Source organism: Pempheris klunzingeri, chromosome 7, assembly GCF_042242105.1.
Source record: "Pempheris klunzingeri isolate RE-2024b chromosome 7, fPemKlu1.hap1, whole genome shotgun sequence".
NCBI lineage: Eukaryota > Metazoa > Chordata > Actinopteri > Acropomatiformes > Pempheridae > Pempheris > Pempheris klunzingeri.
In genome coordinates, this window is record NC_092018.1 from 2,865,484 (window position 1) to 2,887,948 (window position 22,465).

General features: G+C 44.5%; 1 protein-coding gene across 1 annotated transcript; it reads left to right on the forward strand.

Annotated features, from left to right (window-relative positions):
* Positions 1 to 1,142: 1,142 nt before the first annotated feature.
* hira (histone cell cycle regulator a) lies at positions 1,143 to 18,099 on the forward strand. Its single transcript, XM_070833696.1, has 25 exons — positions 1,143 to 1,375; positions 3,031 to 3,093; positions 3,386 to 3,496; positions 5,032 to 5,122; positions 5,283 to 5,377; positions 6,057 to 6,152; positions 6,278 to 6,438; positions 7,518 to 7,685; positions 7,780 to 7,893; positions 8,087 to 8,157; positions 8,298 to 8,403; positions 9,439 to 9,660; positions 9,908 to 9,993; positions 10,591 to 10,791; positions 11,015 to 11,158; positions 11,262 to 11,478; positions 11,781 to 11,888; positions 13,426 to 13,574; positions 13,745 to 13,906; positions 14,024 to 14,082; positions 14,385 to 14,490; positions 14,869 to 14,991; positions 15,077 to 15,240; positions 15,390 to 15,478; positions 16,839 to 18,099. Exons 1-25 carry the CDS (start codon positions 1,339 to 1,341, stop codon positions 16,953 to 16,955), a joined length of 3,060 nt encoding a protein of 1,019 aa, XP_070689797.1. The 5' UTR covers positions 1,143 to 1,338; the 3' UTR covers positions 16,956 to 18,099.
* Positions 18,100 to 22,465: the final 4,366 nt, after the last annotated feature.

Below are 22,465 nucleotides of genomic sequence, written 5' to 3' on the forward strand. Positions count from 1 at the left end.
GTGAATTTCAATTTGAGATCATTATCCGGTGTGACACTGGAACCATAAGCTGTGTGTCTGTGAATAAAATCATATTGTGTTGTTTTGAACCACTTGTGTGATGCAGTAACGATTTGACACCAGACGCCCACCACGTGTGAAGTCACACAGTTCTCCAGATATGTGAACAACAGTCATCCACACGTGAATACAGATTCCCTCGCTTATAGTTAGGTGATGCTGCTAAAACCAAATGTGTAGCAGTCACTCAGACGTGATATCGTCCACCTGATGTGGTTCCAGTAGCAGAAAGCGATCAGGACACTTTCTGGAATATAAGACAGGCCAACTACAACAGACCTGCACAGAACATCAAACATCTGAAAAGGTAACTTTTACTAACTTGGACCAGAGATATTCTCCGTTAATCCACAAGGTGAAGCTGCAATAGAAAGTCACAGCCGGCGCTTGAGCAGTGATTGACACTGCATTAGAAACGCCTCCTGGCTCTGATTGGTTGCTTTCATTCAGGCACAGTTGATTCTTGCAAAAGTCGCTAGGAGCGCTAAGAGGAGACAAAAGAAGATTCGGATTCAGAGATTACTTGTCTCGTGTACTACTGTCAGGATATTGTGACAGCTTCAGCAAATGTGACAAAAAGCTATTAAAAAAAAAAAAAAGTTACCAACTGAACTTTTATTAGAAATGAAAAAAAACAATTCTACAGTCTCAATATCTGTCTGTTTTTGTCCAAAGTAAAATCTCCTGTAAGAATCCATTGGATGGGTAATTTTATGATGATTAAAAAAAACCTACTTTTCTTGGCTGTTTAAATTTTGAGCTTGCGCAGTGCAATTCATCTGATTTTTCAAAATAAAAGTATATGTTACAGCGACGTGGCAAAGTTGATGACCTTTGTTCTCGAGTTTGATTAATTACAATAGAGGGGAGCATAACAGTCATGAAACCGTGTTACTAACTTTTTTTTTTTTTTACCGTGTCTTTAAAAAGTCCACAAAGTTCCTCCTCTGCGGATTTATTTTGACAGCTGTACTGAACGCTTTTCCGGTCCGCGGTCAAAACTACCGGAAACAGTTCACGGACCGCGTGGTGTCACCTCGTCTGTCGTCCGGAGCTGCAGCCGCTCGGCTCGGAGACTCGGGGATGCTGCTGCTGCCGCCGCCGCCGCCGCCGTCGGTGCAGCAGAAGAGATGGAGTTGAATCACAAAAACAACAAAGTGTCGGACAGAGTTTGAGACAAAGGGAGGGAGGTTAGCTGCGGTTCTCCTACTCAACTGATCGCTGGATGGATTTTTGTTGAAAATAACACGGGAGGAAATTATAAAAACCGGGTCCAAAATGAAGCTGCTGAAGCCGAGCTGGGTGAGCCACAACGGTAAGCTTGTGCAGGAATCTGTTGGACCAAGTTGTGCTTTTGTTGTCGTAGGGGGGCGAATTGATAAGGAGGGCATGGTGGTGGTGGTCGATACTTGTTTGACTTGTTTGTCACTTAATTGCCAGTCACACATCGGAGTTAATTCAACAACAGAACGCACACAACTACTGTTTTTGTCATTATCACCATCAGCCCTTCGCTCCACTAAATGTATTAATGTTTGCTAACCGTAGCTAGCTAGCTTGTTAGCCCCCCCGGCTAGCTCAGATGCCCCGGCGCTAGCTAATTTACCTGCCAAATGACCCGTGTCGAAGTTGCTGTCTCAAAGTGACTTCTTGTCTGATATCCTTGACGTCCTGTGCGACATTTTAGCCACCACTTCTTATTTTCGGGGCTTTGGAGAAGCTCAACACGGAGCTCTTAAAGTGTCTGTTTATTAAATCTCCCAGCTGTCAGTTTGGAAAGTTAACCGTCAGGCAAGTGGCCTCAATTTAGGCTCCAGCTAACGATTATTGTCATCGGAGGGGGGGTCACTGCATCTGTTTGTCAGGAAACCAAATGGACAAATGTCATTTTTATCTTTATTTTATTATATATACAGTTTTAGGGAAGAGCCACCTGTTTTTTTTTTTTTTTAGGAGGGTCCTTACACACCAAAATATATATATTTATAGCTGCATGAAGGCAAGCCAAAGAAAATCTGTAGTGAATTAATATAAAAGGGCTGCAACTGTGTTTTCAGGATCATCTAATCTCTTATATAAGGCTCTGTTATTATAATAATAATAATAATAATAATAATGAGAAGGAGAAATAATCATTCAGCCTATTAAGTAGGTGTGTTGTGTGTCTGACCAACCAGACTAAACACAAAGGTTTAGAAGAAGTGTTTTTTTTTTTTTTAGCCAAGTGGAGTTTTATTGTCATTTACAGGAGATAAAACAGCAGAGATGAAATGACGGCCGCCTTGGTCTGTCGTGCTAAATATTACAATAATAAATCTAAAATAAAAAGACATCTGAGAATATATTTCAAAGAAAACACCAACGTATTGTGGAAACACAGTGCACTGAATGTAAATGGAGTGTAAACAGTATGTAAATCACAAATTGGCAGATTGTACAGCAGGTGTGTTCTTAGCTGTAGTAAACTGTTTTATAGAAGAGAGTCTGTTTTTCAATACTAAGAACAATGAAATGACATATAGAGACACATTTAAGTTAACGTCATACTCACTCACAGCTCCAGCAGCAAATTAAATTGTTAATTAATGAAGAGGATTTGCTTCTAAAGCCGTAGTCGTCAACCTGTGCTGCTTGCCATCTCTGTGTTTTTCTGTTTAACACCTCTGCCGGTGTGTTTGTTGTTTATAGACCAACAGTTTGGTCACAGAACTGGGAAAAGAAAGAAAGTTTCAGATCATGCACTCAGCTGTGGAAAATCACAGAAAGGTCAAGGAATTTTCCATCAGGCCGACAGTACAAAGTCTGGTTAAATAACACTGAGGCTTCTGTGATATCTGTGTTGACTTGAATGGTGCCCCATCTACTGTTGTGTCCCTTATTATTAATCCACGTTGTCTCTCTACAGCATCTGTTGGGATTACTGTGATTTGACACGACATTAAATGTTGACTTATGTGTTGTGTTTCACAGGCAAACCCATATTTTCAGTCGACATCCACCCTGATGGGACTAAGTTTGCTACCGGTGGGCAAGGTAAGACCACTACCATTGTTTACATCCTCTGGCTCTGAACCTGCATCGCTGCTTTTTTTTCTCATTTGTCATTTAGGATCCACATTTATAGTTCCATGTAGCACTCGGCTGGCACAATTTACAGTGCTGTCAATTTGAAAACACCCAATTCTGAGTCTGTAGCACATGAAATGCTCTTCATTTGCAGGCTGAGACTACAGATCTGTTTGTCTCCCTAAAATATGCCTCGTGTCTTCATCACGACATTAAGAAATCAAAAGTCGGCCATTTTAAATATGGGTTTTGTTTTCAGGAGAGGATTCTGGCAAGGTGATGATCTGGAACATGGCGCCGGTCCTCAGAGAGGACGACGAGAAGAACGAGAGTATTCCCAAAATGCTTTGCCAGATGGACAATCACCTCGGTAACCAGCCTTCGGATAAACTTGTTGGATGTAGAATGTAGTTTGGTGAATTGATGGATCTGTTGAATAAGGCACACCTGTGAACAGTTCTCTATCACAAACACTGCAGCTACTTCTACAGAGCAAAAAAAACAAAAGCAGCTGAAGAGGATGTGTGGTACACATCTCCCACCACATCAAAGCAGTGACTCCGTCAAGTCACATTTTATAAATGTAGCCTGAAATCAGGTGCAACATGTCGATGCATAGTCACAGTCACAGCATATCACACACTGAGCTCCTTGTTTTGTCCAGACTGGTCAGAGTCCTCCTGTTCACATTAACCCCGTCCTGTGTCACTTTCACTCTCTGCCATGTTTGCTTGGGTTGCCTTCATGCAAATGTGTTGTCCCATCAGTGCCACAGAAGGCACAGCGACATCTAAATCTAAAAAAAACGTACTCTAGTATTGACTAAACATGAGAGTCAGTATTTTTCCACTAGTTTCGAACTGCAGTTAAAATCCTGCTGCGTTTCTTTTTCTCTGACACCAACAAAGAGGCAGATACAGATTCTCTATTTTCCCACAATCGGGCAGCAAAGGTGCTTTATTTTTCCAGCCTCTGCTATTTATTTCATTTTTATTCAACAATGGCAAGCAGCAGATCACATCCTCTGCCTCGTACGCTGCATTCACATGGATTCAGGCAGACATACAACAGACAGGACGGCAGGACGGCAAAGTGAAACACACACGACAACGCGTTGCTATGGTGACGTCGTATTGTGAACACAAATGGAGTAAAATAAATCAAATGAAATTATTACACGGCTTTGTGAATACTTGAATCTGATAAATTACAGCTGCTAAAGATGCAGCTCTGATAGCAAAATCAAATGAAAATCATTTTGAAATCAATATTAAATGTCAAAATTATTGATTTCTTTGGTACAAATAATGTGCATGATGCAGTAACTGTTTATTATCCTTTTTAGTTATTGTATGTGTTGTGTTATAGGGTATATATTATGTGTTAGAGCATCTTCTGTCCTTGTGTGAGGGAGCTGTGTGACATCCGGTGGTACATTCTGTCGCAGTGGATGGCAAAAAGTTCAAATATTTTAACTGTGGACGACAGCGCAGTCTATTGTTGGCGATATTCTGTGTCGACCTCGTCTAATTTTACCGTCCTGCTCTCGTCCTCTAAAACAATATCCGGTTTGCCTCCTGCTGTCTGCCTGAATCCATGTGAATGCAGCTTCACTCCCACATTTACATCTTGTGTTTCCTCTAATGTGAACAGCAACAGTGTCAGCAGTCACATTTTTATTCCTCAGTGAAAAATGGCTTCATCTGTCCTGCACCACTGTTGACCACAACACAAGCTGCCGCAGTGTGAAGCGAACAGACAAAAGCACAAGCAGTCAGATTTAATAATAGAAGCGTCTTGCACTGCAGGAGCTATTAATGGCCGCCATAACAGGCAGCCTCCTCAGCACAAACCCATACAGGTTATATTTAAACCCCGGCGTGGTGTTTGTCTTTCTGTCTGCAGCTTGTGTGAACTGCGTGCGCTGGTCCAACAACGGGCTGTACCTGGCATCAGGAGGGGACGACAAGCTGGTCATGGTGTGGAAGAGAGCTTCGTACGTATACACACAAACGCACCATCTGCAAACGCACACCGTGTATTTTCTGTTCCAGCCCCGTGTTGGTGATCGGGTTGGATATTGAATGTTTATTGGACAGTCGGAGCAGGCGGTCGGCGCTGTTTGATGTTTGACTGCGAGTGTGTTTTCTCAATAGATTCATTGGTCCGAGCACAGTGTTCGGGTCAAGTAGTAAACTGGCCAACGTGGAGCAGTGGAGGTGTGTCTGCATCCTGAGGAACCACACAGGAGGTAAAACACACATGCAGACACATTTATGCACTGAACAGACCGTCCCAATAAATACTAGTATCTTATAGGGTGACTTGTTTAACTTGCTTTGGTGTCTAAAGGTTTGTAACACACACAACATAACACAAATGAACTAGCTAATGGAGGCAGCAGCTCCTGTGTTCTGCGTGGTAAAATTAGTGTTTTTGTCAATGGAGTCTGGTGTCTTTAAAGAGAGTGATGTAGTAGCTGTTTTATGGTTCAACTACAAGGATCTTACAGGTCAGATCTTTTCTATATCTGAGCCTGTCGGTGGCAAAAACAAGCACTTTTAGAGGAGGCACATTTGTAGCTCGTTTAATGGCTGCTGGCTGAGGTGATCTACGGGACCAGTTCCAAAACATTCAGTCATTTTGAGCCCAAAATAGGTAAAATAGGGTCCAGGTTTTGTTATGTTATGTTTACATTCACCAAAGTGCATTGTGTGATCAACAAATCTTCTTTAAAACGGTTACAAATCCATTTTTCTAGAAGTGTTTTAAATCCAGGATTGTAAAGCTTTCATGTTTGGTCAGCAGTCTTCTTCTTTATCTTTGCTGGCACTTTGCAGCCACCTAGTCTGAAACTCTTTTAGCTAGTGGTGCGTCTCTAGAAGCAGGAAGGGATTTCAGTGTGTGTGTGTGTGTGTTTTGGTTTGCAGATGTGATGGACGTGGCGTGGTCCCCTCATGACGTGTGGCTGGCCTCCTGCAGCGTGGACAACACCATCGTCATCTGGAACGCTCGGAAGTTTCCAGGTAGGAGACACCAAAAAAAAAAAACGAAAGCTACAAACCCGCTAGTTTTTAAATAAAAACTACATTTTAAAATGGATAAAATGAAGGAAAGACATTCGTCTCTTGTCGTCTTTGTCGCTCTCCAGAGATGGTGACGTGCCTCCGAGGACACACCGGGCTGGTTAAAGGTCTGACGTGGGATCCAGTGGGGAAATACATCGCCTCCCAAGCCGACGACCACAGCCTCAAAGTGTGGAGGACGGTGGACTGGCAGATGGAAGCCAACATCACCAAACCTTTCAGCGAGGTATTTTGAATTTGATGATGCTGCAGGTGCTCGGGGAGGGGGGCTGCTTTTTTAATCCCACTCCTGCTGGATTTCAGCATTCAAACATAACAATTCAGATCATCTGGCTCAATCATTGTCCCGTGTGGTCATTATGAGCCACCGTACCTTGTGTGTGTATCCATGGCAACATCAGTGAACGTGCTGGGGTTCAGATCTGTTGACAGCCTTGTAAGAGGACTTGCCCGATGTCTGATCTGTTCTCGGGATGTTTATTCTTATTTCATCCTGCAAAAGTCCTGCAACTTATTCCTCCGACCGCCTGCTCCTGCTGCACTTTAACCTGCATCATCTGCATACTTTGTTTGTTTCCTCTCATTTCTGTTAAAATGTGTCTTTTGGCTTGTAAAGTCATTGTATTCTCCTGTGAGCTGACTCACTGAGCATCTTTGCCTTTTTCAAAGTCCCAAAGTCGCAAAGTGAAACAGCAACTTTTACTGATTTAAAAAAAAAAAAAAAGACAAACAGACCTTGAAAACATTATTAAACGTTAGCTTGTGTGAAGTGGAGCAGGTCGATACTTCATGCAGCTGCCAGAGTTAAAAGATACAAAATCACCTCCGACTGACGATGAAGCCATCTCAGTGAGCTGGGAGTCTGACAAGACAAGAGTCTGGGTTGTTCACAAGCTGCTGTTGTCCGTTCACTTCACACAGCCTCTGTGATATCGGTTCAATAACGCTCTGCAGAGCTACAGACGGATATTAAACCATCTGTGGTTTAACGAGTCCAGTGAGCGAAAGCACAGGCAGGCTTCACGTCAAGGGCCCCGAAGATCAACTTCTGTTAGTCATGTTCATGAGTAAAAGTCTCACACAGTTTTCCTTTTTTTGCAGGGATTCAGCCATTTTAATGCCAAAGCTCCTCTTCCCACGTTGTGCAAGTGTTTTTCTAAAAACTGCTTAAGAAGACTGATTGTTTTAGAGAAATATAAACAGACAAAGCGTTTTATTCCCCCAGAATGATGATGGGTTGAGTGTGGAGAAAAGTCTGCATATGTGAGACTAGCATCTCTCTCTCTCTCTCTCTCTCTCTCTCAGTGTGGCGGGACGACCCACGTCCTGCGCCTGTCCTGGTCTCCAGACGGTCAGTATCTGGTGTCGGCTCACGCCATGAACAACTCCGGTCCCACCGCTCAGATCGTGGAGAGAGACGGCTGGAAGACTAATATGGACTTTGTGGGCCACCGTAAAGCTGTCACCGTGGTGGTGAGGGGGATTTAACCGCACGCTCAGCCTTTAAACGTACGTTCTGCCCAAAAACGTATCCGCGCGCTGACGGATCTGGTTTCTTCCTCTGTAGAAATTTAACCCGAAGATCTTTAAGAAGAAGCAGAAGAACGGCAGCTCTCCGAAACCCAGCTGTCCCTACTGCTGCTGTGCTGTCGGCAGCAAAGACCGGTCGCTCTCCGTCTGGGTCAGTTCACACTTCAGTTTGTCTTACAATGGAAAGAAACTGGTGATTATAGATAGTATAAATCAGCACCAGTGGGGTGTGATGTCACTAAAACCCTAAAACTGTGATTAAATGATTACTCGGAACGATCGTAGCTCCACGTGAGCTGCTGTTTGGGGTCCTGACGATAGTAACGTGGGTTCTTCCTCCTCAGCTGACCTCTCTGAAGCGCCCCCTGGTGGTCATCCACGATCTGTTTGATAAATCCATCATGGACATTTCCTGGTGAGTTGGAGTCCACCTTTGTTTGGCTCCTTCAGCCTCTTAGAAAGTTTTACAGATTTAACAGTTAACAGGAAGTGTGAGACGTGTCCTTGTTTACTGTCCACATGTCTGAGTTTGATGTGTGTGTGTGTGTGTGTCAGGACTCTGACAGGTTTGGGGATGTTGGTGTGCTCCATGGACGGCACCGTGGCTTACCTGGACTTCTCACTGGATGAACTGGGCGACCCGCTGAGCGAGGAGGAGAAGGTTAGACACACATCACGGGAACGTGTCCTCATCCTCTGACTCAGAAAATGTATTATCTTACTCTGTAAACCAAAACAAACGAGTTCTAGACTAAAACTAGATCCAGTTTATTCATACAAGTTGACAAGTGATATCCTCTGCTGAGAGCTGAGATAAATCAGATGAAGTCTGAGACTGAATTCAGCTATTTTTTTCAACCGTTCTTACCTGGTAATCATTTATTTAGCATCAGCTACATATAGTCGCTCCATCATAGTTGTTCAGGGTGAATAAATATCTTTGAGGTTATTGTTCATGGGTTTTTCTAGTATTCTTTTAAAACTCGCCTGACTGGGACCCTCAGCCACCGTAGTTGGGAACCTCCTCCACGTTGTAATGGCTCTCTGTATCACAGATCTGCACACTGCAGCTGTTTGGGGGTTTTTGTTTAACTAGATAAGTTCTCCCTCTAGCAACAAGCTGTTAAAACCCACATCGTCCAAGTCATGTGATTTATATTTACAAGTCCTGGTTGGCTCGTGCGAGTTGTTTTCATCTGTTAGAGAGGGATCTACCACGTGTTCATATGTCAGTTGTCTGTCACTAAACTTTACAGGTGTGTAGTTAGTGATCACAATGAAAGCAGAGAGTGTTGGATCTCTGTATCCCAGTTTCCTTTGTGTCTATTGATCCAGTGCAATATAGAATAACATTCAACCTTCATTATAACAACCAAGCATCTAACAGGATGTGTCTGACATAGTCAACACAGACTAACAGTGATTTTACACAGACATCTGTTAAAAACAGCCATCACGTCCTTAATAGATGAAGATGTTATTTAAGCAGAACGCACAGTAAACCTTTACTCTGGTGATGTTTGGTTTATAGAACAGATCTTTCACCGTTCACCTGTTTGATAAACCTCTGCTCTGTCATGTCATGTGATCTGATCCCATCACAAGATGCTCTTTAGTTAGCTCTCCCTCCTCTGTGTTTTCTTCTTCTATCAAGAGCCCAAATCAAACGTGTTCTCTCTCTTCCTCTGACGTACAGAACAGCATCCACCAGAACATCTACGGGAAGAGTCTGGCTATAACCAGCACCGAGGCTCAGCTGTCCACCACCATCATCGAGAACCCCGAGATGCTGAAATACCAGCAGGAGCGACAGAACTCGAGCCAGGCCAACTCGGGGGCAGGCGGCGTCGGGCCCGAGGCCTCGGCCCCCAAACTCAACAGTGTGATGAACGGAGAGTCTCTGGAGGACATCAGGAAGGTGGGAAACTGACATGTAACATCCAGCAGCATGCTTGTGCTTAAAATACTGACTCAGAGCTGAGCTTCATTTAGAAATTAGTTGTATTTTAAGACTCAGGTTGCAAGGAAAAGAATGTTTAGACACAGTTATATGTAGATATTTAGGCAGTAGTTACAGAGAACAGACACTGTTGATCAAAAGAAATACTTTTTGTGATACTTGTGGAGTTTAAATGTCTTGGACGTGTCATTCCGTCATCTTGCAGAACCTCCTGAAGAAGCAGGTGGAGACGAGAACCGCAGACGGCAGAAGACGAATCACTCCTCTGTGCATCGCTCAGCTGGACACCGGGTAGGAAGTCATGACACAGTGTCTGAACTGACATCTTCAGCAAAAAAGTCAGATTATATTTGAAGACAGTAGGTGGAATATTGTTTATTTCTTCCAAAAACAAAATGCATTTGCCATAAACATATAAAAACCAGAAGAAGACATCCTAATCTGATGATAAACGGTTAGTTTAGAGCTTCGTCTGCAGATCTGAGGTTAGACTTCTCTTCAGAAGGCGGTTAAAGCTTTACAGCACAAGCTCTCACTAAAGAAACACATCTTTTCTGATAGAGACGGATCCAGTGGGGCGTTAGACGCATCGACACACGGATCAGAGACCAGATCTGGAAATAATTTGGACAACAGGCCTCTGCTAGTCACAAGGAACTCTGGTCTCATGAAGACAAAGTGTCTCTCACACTCCGAGCAGTTTTACTAACGATAATGATCAACTTTATTTACAAAGCAGCTTTCAAAAACAAAGCTATGAAGTGATTCAGATGGTTAAAAACAGGATTACGGTTTTAGCTCTAGTATTAATAGTAGCGCTTGTATTGAACTTGGTATGAACGTAGTCATAGAAACCAGTACTACATCACCGCCCCTCTTTCTCTGCAGGGATTTCTCACCGGCTCTGTTCAACAGCGCTCCCATCCTGCCCTCGGGTTCCTCCATGTCCAACCAGCTCACCCCCCAGCTCAGCTCCGACTCTAGCCCAGGACAGGCCTCTTCTCTGGGGCTCCGGCCCGGCCACGACCCCATGCTCACCTCGCCCCCACCCAACAGCACCGCCAAGGGCCTGGAGGACAACAAGGATGGGTAGAGGAGGCTTTTACCTCTTTTACTTATCTGTTTTTATCTTTTTCTGCCATGGGCTGTTTAGTCCCTACCTCATATCTCACTCCTAGCTCTCTCCCCCTCCTCCCTTGTCCTTCTCTTCCTTTTTTCCCCCGTTACCCTTCACCTATATCAACCTTGATCTTTTCATTCCCCCCCCCACCGTCTCCTCTCACCCTTATTTTCTGGTTTCCTCATGTTTCAGTGTGAAGTCGTGTCTTCTGCTCACGTCGGCCTCCAAGATCGAGCCAATGAAAGCTCTGGACTCCAGGTTCACAGAGAGGTCGAAGGCCACGCCGGGGGTAACAGCCGCCATCTCCTCCATCGCTGGACTCACGCCTCTCGACAGGTGATTGACTCGATATGAGTGGAGCAGTTTGGAGATGTGAGGTGGCCCAAAGAACTAACTAAACTAAACGCATGCTGAAACTTTTTCCCTGTTGGTCCAGCAGGCCGAAAGACGGCATCTCCGTCCTGAAAGACATAAAAACCAAAGAAGATACCAGCAGCGACAGCGAGGACAAGATGGCCACCATCAACAAAAACCTGTCGTTCAGCAAGAGGAAACCCGATCTGCTGATGGATGGAGGAGAGGTGGTGGAGAAGAGGAAGAAGGGACGGCCGAGGAAAGACAAGATGGCCGCTCCCATCGCCCAACCCTTCACTCAGGTAGAGAAAGAGAGAGGGGGGAAAGATGAACAGATCCCAAAGCATCCATTCCTTTGTTTTTGGTGACATGTGTTATCTCTGTAGTTATGGACAAGCCGTCAAAGCCTCTTATTAATTTACTGATTCAAACAAGAAATATTTCAAATCTAGAAGCTTTTCACAACTTCCAGTAAAGGCACCTTTTGTGTAGATGTCCTTGGACTGGATGTACGCAGCACCAGAGAGAGAGAGGGGGAGAGAGAGAGAGAGAGGGAGAGAGAGAGGGAGATGTATTAATCTTTTGTCCTTCCTCTTCCTGTCAGATAACTCCTCCAGCAGAGCGGGAGCCCAGCAGGGCGGCAGCTCCTCCAGCTCCTGCAGCAGCTCTCAAACTACCAACACCAAGTATAAAGAAGGCCTTCAGTCTGCAGGTAACCCTGTGTGTGTGTGTGTGTGCGTGCGTGCGTGCGTGCGTCTCTGAATCAGTTAAGCTGGATTCAACATGTTTTATCTGCCAGGAAGAATTGATTTTATTTTTAGACCTTTTACGAACAGGTTGCTGCTGCATGTGGATTCTGTTAATATTGCTTTTCCTCACCTGAGCACCAAGTGTGAGGCCGACAGTAACACATCTTATTGTTTTTAAAGCAGAGGAAGTCTTTGGTTTGATTGTGTGTGTGTTTAACTGGCTGAATGGTGCATTTATAACCAAAATGAAGTGATTATATTTGTCATATTCCTACTTGACCAATCTCAAACTTCCTCTCCGGCATAAAGTTAAAACATGTCTGTGTTAAATCATCTTAAATAGTCAGAGATGGTTTCGAGTGTAATAGTAGTAGTTTGACATAATGTGTTTTGAACAAACCAGCCTGGACTTTATCTCCCCCTGTTGGTAACCAGTGGGAACTGCAACAACATGAGTAGAACAGATGTGTTCACTAAAGTCTCTCTTCTTCTTTTGTCTCTTTGCGTTCATTCCTGATGTTCCCGTTTACAGTTTGTTGAGACGGCAGCTTAACATTTCACAAACAAAACTGCACTTCCTTTTGAAAGAGAGCAGAAACCAGGGGATATTTTTACGTTACCGCTGGACGATTAATCAGCTTTAACTTTCAGTCAGGATTTTGGCTGCCAGCGGCTCTGGAAACAAGATAATCAATATTTTTATTAGGTTTGTCTTGTGGTATAAATCCAGCATACCCTGCTCCATTACAGCGACAGGCTTCATCCTTCATTTGCTTCATTTGCTGAGAATCAAAAGGAAAAGACAATGTTTAGAAACAGGCGTTGTGGATGTTTGTGTATGTGGATATTTAGGCAGGAGTTAGAGAGAATAGATACTGTCGATAAAACACAAGTCAAACATAAATATAATGGCATAGATGAACTTGGACACAGCACAAATATCAGTGATGTATCAAATACACATTTATGGTGTTAATGACTCTGTCGTCTTCAGGGTGTGCAGTGGAGTTGAGTTTCTGTCTGTTTGCCCCCGTCGGCCTTCAGTCTCGCTCCCTCTGTCTCTTGTTCCCTGTCTGCTTCCCGGGGTGGGGTATCCCGAGGCGCAGCGTCCGCCGTCCCCTGGTCCTCTCGCCTGCGTCGACCTCCACTGGAGGCTGCAGCAGGCGGGATGTGGTCGCCTTGAGCTGTGCACATCGTGTCGCCGTTGTAGTCTGGGCCTCGTCCTGACCTGTGTCAGCACTTATCCCCCCCCCTCCACCTCCACCTGTGCTACGCGCCCCACAGCCGGTCTTTAGGTCTTCGTATTAGGAACTCTAAACTAAATGCATTTGTACAAAGTCACTGAGTAATCTTGTTAAATAATCATCATCTCAATATTGACCCATATAATCGTGATTCTGATAGTTTTCCGTAACTGAGCAGCCCCGTGTGTGTGTGTGTGTGTGTGTGTGTGTGTGTGTGTGTGTGTGTGTGTGTGTGTGTGTGTGTGTGTGTTTGTAGGTGAGCATGGAGCCGTCAGTGTTCCTGGAGGTGGAGAACGAGATGTCGGTGGTGTCGGGCACGAAGCTCAGCCAGCTGCGATGCTCCAGAGACGGACGAGACTGGAACACGCTGCTGCCCAGCTCAGTGGTCACTGCAGCAGGCAGCAGGTAGGACGCTCGGCACACACACACACACACACACACACACACACACACACACACACTCAACACTTCTCTTCGTGCTTAGATTAGATCACTTGCGCTAATGTGTAAAAATGTGTCTCATGAAAGATCTATGAATGAATTAATCAGCTTCTCCCGCTCTACCCCTCCCTCAGCGACGTCCTCGCCGTCGCCTGTCAGGACAGGATGCTGTCGGTCTTCTCTTCCTGTGGGCGGCGGCTCCTTCCGGCCATCCAGCTGGCCACGCCTGTGTCAGCTCTGCACTGCTCCGCCCACTTCGTCATGGTTCTGACTGCCGGAGCGACGCTGTCCGTCTGGTCGGTGCTCATGTTGACCTGATCTGTGTTTGTGTTTGTCTGGTCGTCGTCCCCCCCCATGACATATTTATTTATATGTGAAAAAGTCAATTTATTTGAACTTCTGTCGTTTTGCAGGGACGTTCAGAAACAGAAGGCTCTGGTAAAGAACGAATCTCTGCTGGCTATTTTATCTGGTGAGACACTGCAGCTTGTTCCAGCACACAACTGTCTTAATACCTGTTTGCGATGCACTTTATGTGTGAAAGGTGCTGTTATTATTATAAAATCTTTAACACAGATGAGAAGGACATCCATCTTACTCAATGAAAGAAAGTAAATAGTTTTCAGAAAATGCTGAACTGTTCCTTTTAAAAGTACATATAACACATGACAATGTTCTCCTCAGGTTTGTTTTCTCCGTGAAGATGATCCATAAGCCTCACACAAAGCATCCGGTCGTGCTCTTCACCTTAAAGCGTTTCCTTTGTGCCTGCAGGTGCCGACTCCACAGTGTCTCAGTCTCTGCTGACTCAGCAGGGAGTCCCCATCATCGGACTGTCCAACGGGAAGTCCTACTGCTTCAGCTCCACGCTGGAGACATGGTGAGATATTAAAGACTGGAGACACACAGCCGAGGCAGCTGCTGCTAAAAGTACCAGTGATGAGTTTGGTTTTAAAGGTGCAGCGTGGAAGATTTTAAGATTTAGTTTAAAACGCACAAGTAGAAGAAACAACAGTAATGATGACGAGTCGACGCCCCCCCCCCCAGAAGAAGTGATGTGACATGGTGCTGAACTTGCAAAGTTTCTTTTAGATTGCTAAGGAAACAGTTGGCTTTTTAGTGAAATGGATCTTTAGTGCTGTTTGACGAACCAAAACAAAATATCATCAAACTTTGCATTGATTGATTTAGCAGTCGTCATGTGATCAGACTGCTCGACAGCCATCCAGCTCATGTACTGTTTCCAATACTCTCTCAGGACTCTGATAGCAGATAAAGGAGACTCTCTGGTCCAGTGCGCTGACTTCAGGAGCTGCCTGCCTACCCAAGATGCACCTGTCTCCTCGGGGCCTCTGGCCGTCATGCAGGGCCGCAACCTCAAGTACGACCGTAACGTTTGACTTCCCCTTCTTACCGCCGGATGAAATGATAACGGCGTGAACTTAAAGTCGCTCTCCTCCCTGCAGTGCCGGTCGGCTGGCGTCCCGCCTCTCCTCCACCCCCCACCACCTGCAGCAGAGCATGACGCTGGCCTTCCTGGAGAATCAGCTGGCCGCCGCTCTGACTCTGCAGTCGGCGCAGGAGTATCGCTACTGGCTGCTCATCTACGCCCGGTTCCTCGTCAACGAAGGTGATTTTACACTGAAGTACTGACGATAGATGAAGTATGCTTCTCCTCTGGGCTCCGGAAGAGTGAAATCACTTCTCTAACTGTGTGTGTGTGTGTGTGTGTGTGTGTGTGTGTGTGTGTGTGTGTGTTCCCTCCCTCCCTCCCTCCAGGCTCAGAGTATCGTCTCAGAGAACTCTGTAAGGAGCTGCTGGGTCCCGTCCACAGATCAGCGGCTACAGCCTGGGAGCCGACCACTCTGGTACGACAACGACACTCCACTGTCTGCTGGGTGAACTGGTTTCATCTTCACTGGAAACTTTTCTGATTATTTACAGAAGGTTTCTCAGTTAAAAGCTGTTTTGTCTCACAATCAAGGCGACTGGTTTTTCCCGTTAACGCTCACACAGCCATATGGATAGATATAGATCTATAGATATAGATCTTAGATATAGACATAGAGATACAATTTGACACTTTCATCTACTTGAATGTTGACTGAAGATGTATGTGACACACTGAAATCTCAGCTCGTATTTAAAGCGACTTGATCCTGATTCAAAAGCAGCTTAGGTTATTGATACAACAGGAGTTTAGTTCAGTATATTTAACTGGAGAGGAGGGAGCCGTCACTCTGTCCGGGTGTGTTTGCACAGCGTGATGGCGTTAGCTTAGCATTAGCTCCTCACAAACGACTGCTGGCTCATTTTAACTTTTCTTATTAGCCTCTGCTAATAAGAAAGAGAGAGGAAACAGACCGGTCAGCATGTTAGAAGTAGATATTCAGTTCACAGAGATAGAAATCTGAGAAAAACGTCACACTGGAGAGGTAAACTCATTGGATGAGTTAAATAAGGATGCTGTTATGTTAATAACGACTAAGCTCCCGTTGTGAATTTTATTAAAGAGTCAACAGGAAAATGCAAATGTGGTCTCAGCTGAGAGCTCCCACATGAGCTGCTGCTGCAGGAAGATGTTTAGCACACACTCAAGGTCGCAGCGCGGCGCCAATTAAAAGAACAGAGTGCGTGTTTATTATACAGCCAATGTATTATTGCTTCAGTGTTCACGGGAACCGTGTGGGCGGACGAGCAGCTGGCAGATAAGCAGCCACACCACCACATTCCTCTGAGTGCAGCAGGTCTTCAAAGCTGGACATCAAGTATTGATCAAACATGATGGAGGCAAGAATTCCAGACATGAAAAGTCAGGAAGTTTCTGATATTTTGGACGTTCTGGAAAATCTGTGCTTCTCATTTGATTATGTTTTCGGTTTCACGCTTGTTCTGATTGTTTTTTTTTTTTGGAGTCTGATCCAGGTGAGGTTTATAGATCACGGAAGTCCAACGTGTTAGTCCTGGAAAGTGAAAGTGACACTCACTAACTCACTAACAGTGAGCGAGTGTCAGCGACAGAATCATCGCTCGCTGTTTTGACCTGAACTCATCTGAATATCACAATGTGAAACACATCTTTCAGTTTAAAAAGTACAGACGTGAGAAGAGAGTCAGCTCTTTGACCGAAGCGGCTCAGTGCACGGCTGGCAGCTACATGGTTTGTTTACACGTGTCGCTCGCTGTGAGGACGAGGTGTCACTCTGTCTGTCCTCTCTGTGTGTTCAGGGGCTTCATAAGCGGGAGCTGCTGAGGGAGGTTTTACCCGTCATCGTCGAAAACCTGCGATTCCAGAGACTGTTCACCGAATACCAGGACCAGCTGGAGCTGCTGCGCAACAAATAACACACACTGCCACACACACACACACACACACACACACACACACACACACACACACACACACACACACAGCTACACACACACACTTGGACTCATCATGAAACCAGTTTGGTTCATCCCGGCTCAGCTCGGGAAGCTCGAACTGCTGCTCTGGCTCAGACCTGGAAAACACGTCCTGGTGTTTCGTGGGAACTTTACCAGCCAGACTGCAGCGTTTCCGTGCCGTCGCTCACTGGGGACACACGTCGGTGTTCAGCAGCAGTTTTTTTATCACGATTTCGGTTTGAACTGCCGTCTTTTGTCTTCTTTCCTGCTAAATGTGCTTTTTTTTTTTTTTTTTTCCTGACCTATGCACCTCTCTCCTGCACTCCTAATCATGAACTTAAAAAGACTAACTGAAGAGAGACGGTGAGGGAAAGGTGGCAGGTTTGATTCAGCAGCCGTGTGTCCTGTTCAGAGAGGAACAATAAAGCAGAGTGGACGTAGAGGAGCAATATGCTTGTACCAAAGTGATGCCTTCAAGTGTAGGAATAATCACACCCACCCTGTGTCTGCAGGGTGGGGAGAGTCGGTGGGGGGGGCATCCAGACGAAGGTTCAGCCGAGTCTTTAAAGGCTGATGACGCAAGTTTTCTTTGAAAGTGAAGGTGCTTAAACCAAAATGTTAAGTCAGCTAAACGGACCACCAATGGAAATTTCTATACTCAAATACAGGATGGACCTCTGGGAAATGGAGTCAGAAGGGAACTCAGATTTTTTTTTTTCTTTTGCATATTTAATGAGGAATCCACTATCGGAACATGAATCAACAATTCATTATTTTGTTATTCATCTATGAAGCCAACACAGAAGACTAATAACAGTTTGTTTTTATGCTCAAGTCAGAAATAGGAAGTGAATAAAGGGAACTTTTAAACTTTCTCTTACTGTCTGTGATCAGGGAATTGACGACTTGATAAACTGAATATGAGCTTAACATCAAAAGAAGAAAGAAACTGTGAGTTGGAAGTGGGACGGGAACGGGAAGACATCTTCAGTATCAAAGTGGTTCACAGATAATTGTCAGTACATTTAAGGTTCACAGCCAAAAAAAGGAACTGTTAATACTTCATTTGGCAAATTTCATTCTCCAAAATGTAAAATATCCCCCCGTCTTAACTCACTTTATCTTTATTAACACCAGAATACTTTCAGTGTGACATGATCCAAAATATTTAGTCACTTAAGTTGATGTTCAAGCTCTTATTTATTACATTAAATCAGGTAGAAGTCGGAAATGGGACACATTAAATATCCAAATTATTGCACTGACATGTTCTTTTTTTTGTCGTTTCCTATTTTTGACTTGAGCTGAGAATCGAGGTAAAACAAACTGTCATTATTTTTGTGTCTGCTGGATTCATGAATGAAGGATAAATAAGGATTTGTTTGGTTTAAGTTTCCGCTCCTGGTTTCCCAATTAAAAATGAAAAGAACAAATACATTATTTTTTTTTAAGAGATGAAACACAGTTTGCAGCTGAAACTAAATCTGTGTGAGTCAAAGTGAAACGTGGCGTCCGACTAAACAAAACATCACCACACCTGACGCCATTTTTTTTTTGTTTTTACAGACAGGTTGAAGTCAAGTGTTTCTATTTTGTAACCTGAACTTCATCAGCGCCTCTGAAATTAAGATAATCAAATGTTTTGTCAACCAAGGGTCTGACAGGATGCGTGTGGTTAAACAGTCACATCTGGGTTGTGTTGGACGAAGCTCACTCGGTGTTCAGGCGGGTTTTAACCTCCGATCATGACGTCTCTCATTATATCATGTTTACTGTAAACCTCCTCCTGCCTGTCTGCACGGGTTTAGCAAGGAAACAGGATTCTTTTTTCTCTAAACCTCTGATTTCCAGGTTTTTCTGAGACTTTTACTGTCAGCTTGTGCCACAGTCGCATCCTCCCAGTATCTCATACTTAAGGTTTAAGATGTGTGAACTCTGAGGTTTTTTCTGTTACAGTTCCACGAACACTTAGTAATCCTGCTCGCAGCACCTGGTGCAGCTTTTTCACTCATTAAATCCAGCACAAATGATTTTTGGTGGTTAAACGTGTGAATGTAGGATCGATCGCGTTCTTCAAATCATGTGAGCGCGTCGTCAGCCGCCATCGGAGGAGGGAGAAATGTTCTATCTGTGTTATTTGGTCCGTTTCACTTCTTGCGTCTTTTGTAAATAACCAGATTCTCTTTGTTGCGCTTCTGTTCATGTTTATCTGGTATATTTATGCCACTGCAAGGACGCCAGTTATTCAGGACTGATGGGAGGGAGGGAGGGAGGGAGGGGGGGGCGGGAGGGGGGGCGTTTCTTCGTCTGACATCCATTAACTTGACATTTTAACAGGTTTCGGGGGCCCAAAGGTCCTGAAACCCAACAACACCTCAGTAAACGTCATGAAAAAGTTCTTCTGTTCAGCCTTCTTGTCTCCAGCAGCAGCAGCAGCAGCAGCAGCAGCAGCAGCAGCAGCACTGCCCTCCTGCTGACTCCTGCAGTGTGTGTGTGTGTGTACATAGATGGAGAGTGTGAGCTTAGAAAGCTTGTTTACTGCTGTATTTCCCTGCACAGTGTGGAGAGCAACACTGAGGCAGACGAGTCCAGAGGAAGAGTTAATCCTCTTTCTTTCCTGATCTATACAGCAGTTTGTTCTTTCTTTCTTTCTTTTTTTTTTTTTTTTTTTTGTTGCTGTTGGTCATTTTTAAATGTTTGTACAAGGCAATTTTTTTTGTTTCCATTTTCTATAAGAAAAAAGAAAAAAATGAGCAGAGACGAGCTGGAATTTTGCTTTTGAAGAAAGTAATTGAAAAATAAATGAACAGTTGGGTTTGGTACTTTTCTGCCTGGTATTTCTTCACCGTGTCAGAGAGGCATCATTAGATATTTACTTCCTGCTTACTGAACAGATGTGATGTGTGTGTGTGACATGAATGAGCTCAGATCACTTTGTTTTAAGAGGAAAAGATAAAGAACTAAACTTCTAACACTTCTATAACCAGCACAGTGAGGCTTCTTACTGAACCTCTGCAGGAGCCTCAAAGTTTAAAGAGGCTTAAATCTGCCTCCTAAACATCTGTCAGACCCCCCAAGACCTGAGTATATATCTACATACACTCCTCACTAAAAGTTAGGGATATTCAGCTTTCAGGTGAAATTTCAGGATGAACCTAAAATGCATTCTCACCTTTCCAGGTGAACTTAATGTGACCTTCTCTAAACCTTTGAATGCACATGTCCAACTGTTCAGTGTCTCAGTACTTTCTGCACCAGCTGCTGTTCTCTAACAAGAAGCTTAACAGCAACATTCACAACAGGTTTGATCCATGAATCCACCAATACATTTCCTGCTTCAGTTAGAATTGGTATTTAAACAGTCCTCCTCATCCTGCTGTTCACATTCTGACATCATGAGACCAAGACGACACCTAACAGTTGATCAGCAGCACCTCAACACTGGAGGCTTCAAACAGGAAGTCCTCAGACGGAGGTGTTCACTGAGCTTAGAGGGTCACAGAGTGTCATCAGGAGGTTGGAACAGTGATACAGAGACTGGAAGAGTCACAGAAAGGAGAGGAGTGGACGTCCTTTGGCCACATCCCAATTTATTGAGACACTGAAAATGTTTTGTTGTGGTATACCTACCACTGTTGGTAGATTTTCTAATTATTAATTGTTTAAAATGAATAAAATCACCAGTGCATGCTTCTACTTAAATGTCCTACTTTCATGATATAATATCACTGTAGCATTCACTTTTTACATTTTCCATATATTTCACCTGAAAGTCGAATGTAACTTTTTGTGAGTAGGGTATTTTCATTGCATTTGATCCATTCCTGCCTCGTCCTGTGTCCTGAAGGTGGCGCCAGAGGACAGATGACGAAGCAAAAGGGTTAATCCTCACTTGTAGAACATCACGGTACATCCCAGCAGCCTGCAGGACACACTTCAGCTCATCTTTGGCTGGTCTGTGTTCTCAGGCTCAGCTGTGCTCAGGCTCAGCTGTGCTCTGAGCTGAGTAACGTGCAATAACATCTGCACATTGAGAATGTGAACCTGCTAATATGTAGTTTACTGCGAGGTGTTTCCTGGAAGCTTTGACCTGTTGGTAGATGAGATGAAAAGTCACACAGATTAATTATTTTGTGACGGTGAACATTTGTGCCAAAGCCAGATAAATTAGCCCAATAATAGATCAACGTGTCTCACCTCGATACAACATTTAGATTTTAGCTCATGCTCATTCTCTGTCTCGTGTTTTGGTCGTCTGTACATGTCTGTTACAAAAAGTGTTTGGTGAGTGAAGCCGAAGCACAGCGAGTCTGAGCTGCTGCCCAGCGACAGACTCGGCTAAGCTAACGAGCTAACACAGTAGCACAGAGGCAAAGAGAGGCCTGGCGGAGGAGCTGGGGTGGGGGAGGGGTTAAGCTTTAATCTAAACGGATGTTTGAGGAGAATTAGTTTGTCCACCAGAGAGCGTTGACAATAATAATAAGACTTTGTTATGTTTTATAGCGTCGTTCATACACACCTGCAGCTCAGTTTAAAATATTTAGGTTTATTTATATGCTGTAAAAATGTCCTGCACATCTTGGTCATAGTTAAAAACAAAATGTAGAGCGTCCCGACAGGACTTAGTGTTACAGGGACAGGACTGAGTGTTACGGGGACAGGACTTAGTGTTACGGGGACAGGACTGAGTGTTACGGGGACAGGACTTAGTGTTACGGGGACAGGACTGAGTGTTACGGGGACAGGACTTAGTGTTACGGGGACAGGACTTAGTGTTACGGGGACAGGACTTAGTGTTACGGGGACAGGATTTAGTGTTACGGGGACAGGACTGAGTGTTACGGGGACAGGACTTAGTGTTACGGGGACAGGACTGAGTGTTACGGGGACAGGACTTAGTGTTACGGGGACAGGACTGAGTGTTACGGGGACAGGACTTAGTGTTACGGGGACAGGACTTAGTGTTACGGGGACAGGACTTAGTGTTACGGGGACAGGACTTAGTGTTACGGGGACAGGATTTAGTGTTACGGGGACAGGACTTAGTGTTACGGGGACAGGACTGAGTGTTACGGGGACAGGACTTAGTGTTACGGGGACAGGACTTAGTGTTACGGGGACAGGACTTAGTGTTTCGGGGACAGGACTTAGTGTTACGGGGACAGGACCTCCATCGCTGCTCTCTGTAGCCTAATTATTACTGTTGGTGCTGTTTTCGTCGTAGCTGTTTGTTTTTGGTGTGTAAACAATGTTGATCTGATTTTAAAGGAGGAAAATCCTTTGAGACAAAATGTTCTGACTTCTGTCAGTTAAGAAGCAGCTTTCACTGTGTTGCAAGTCCACACACACACACACACACACTCTCTCACACACACTCACACTCACTCACACTGTCACACAGTCACTCACACACACACACACACTCACTCACACACACACACACACTGTCACACACACTCACACTCACT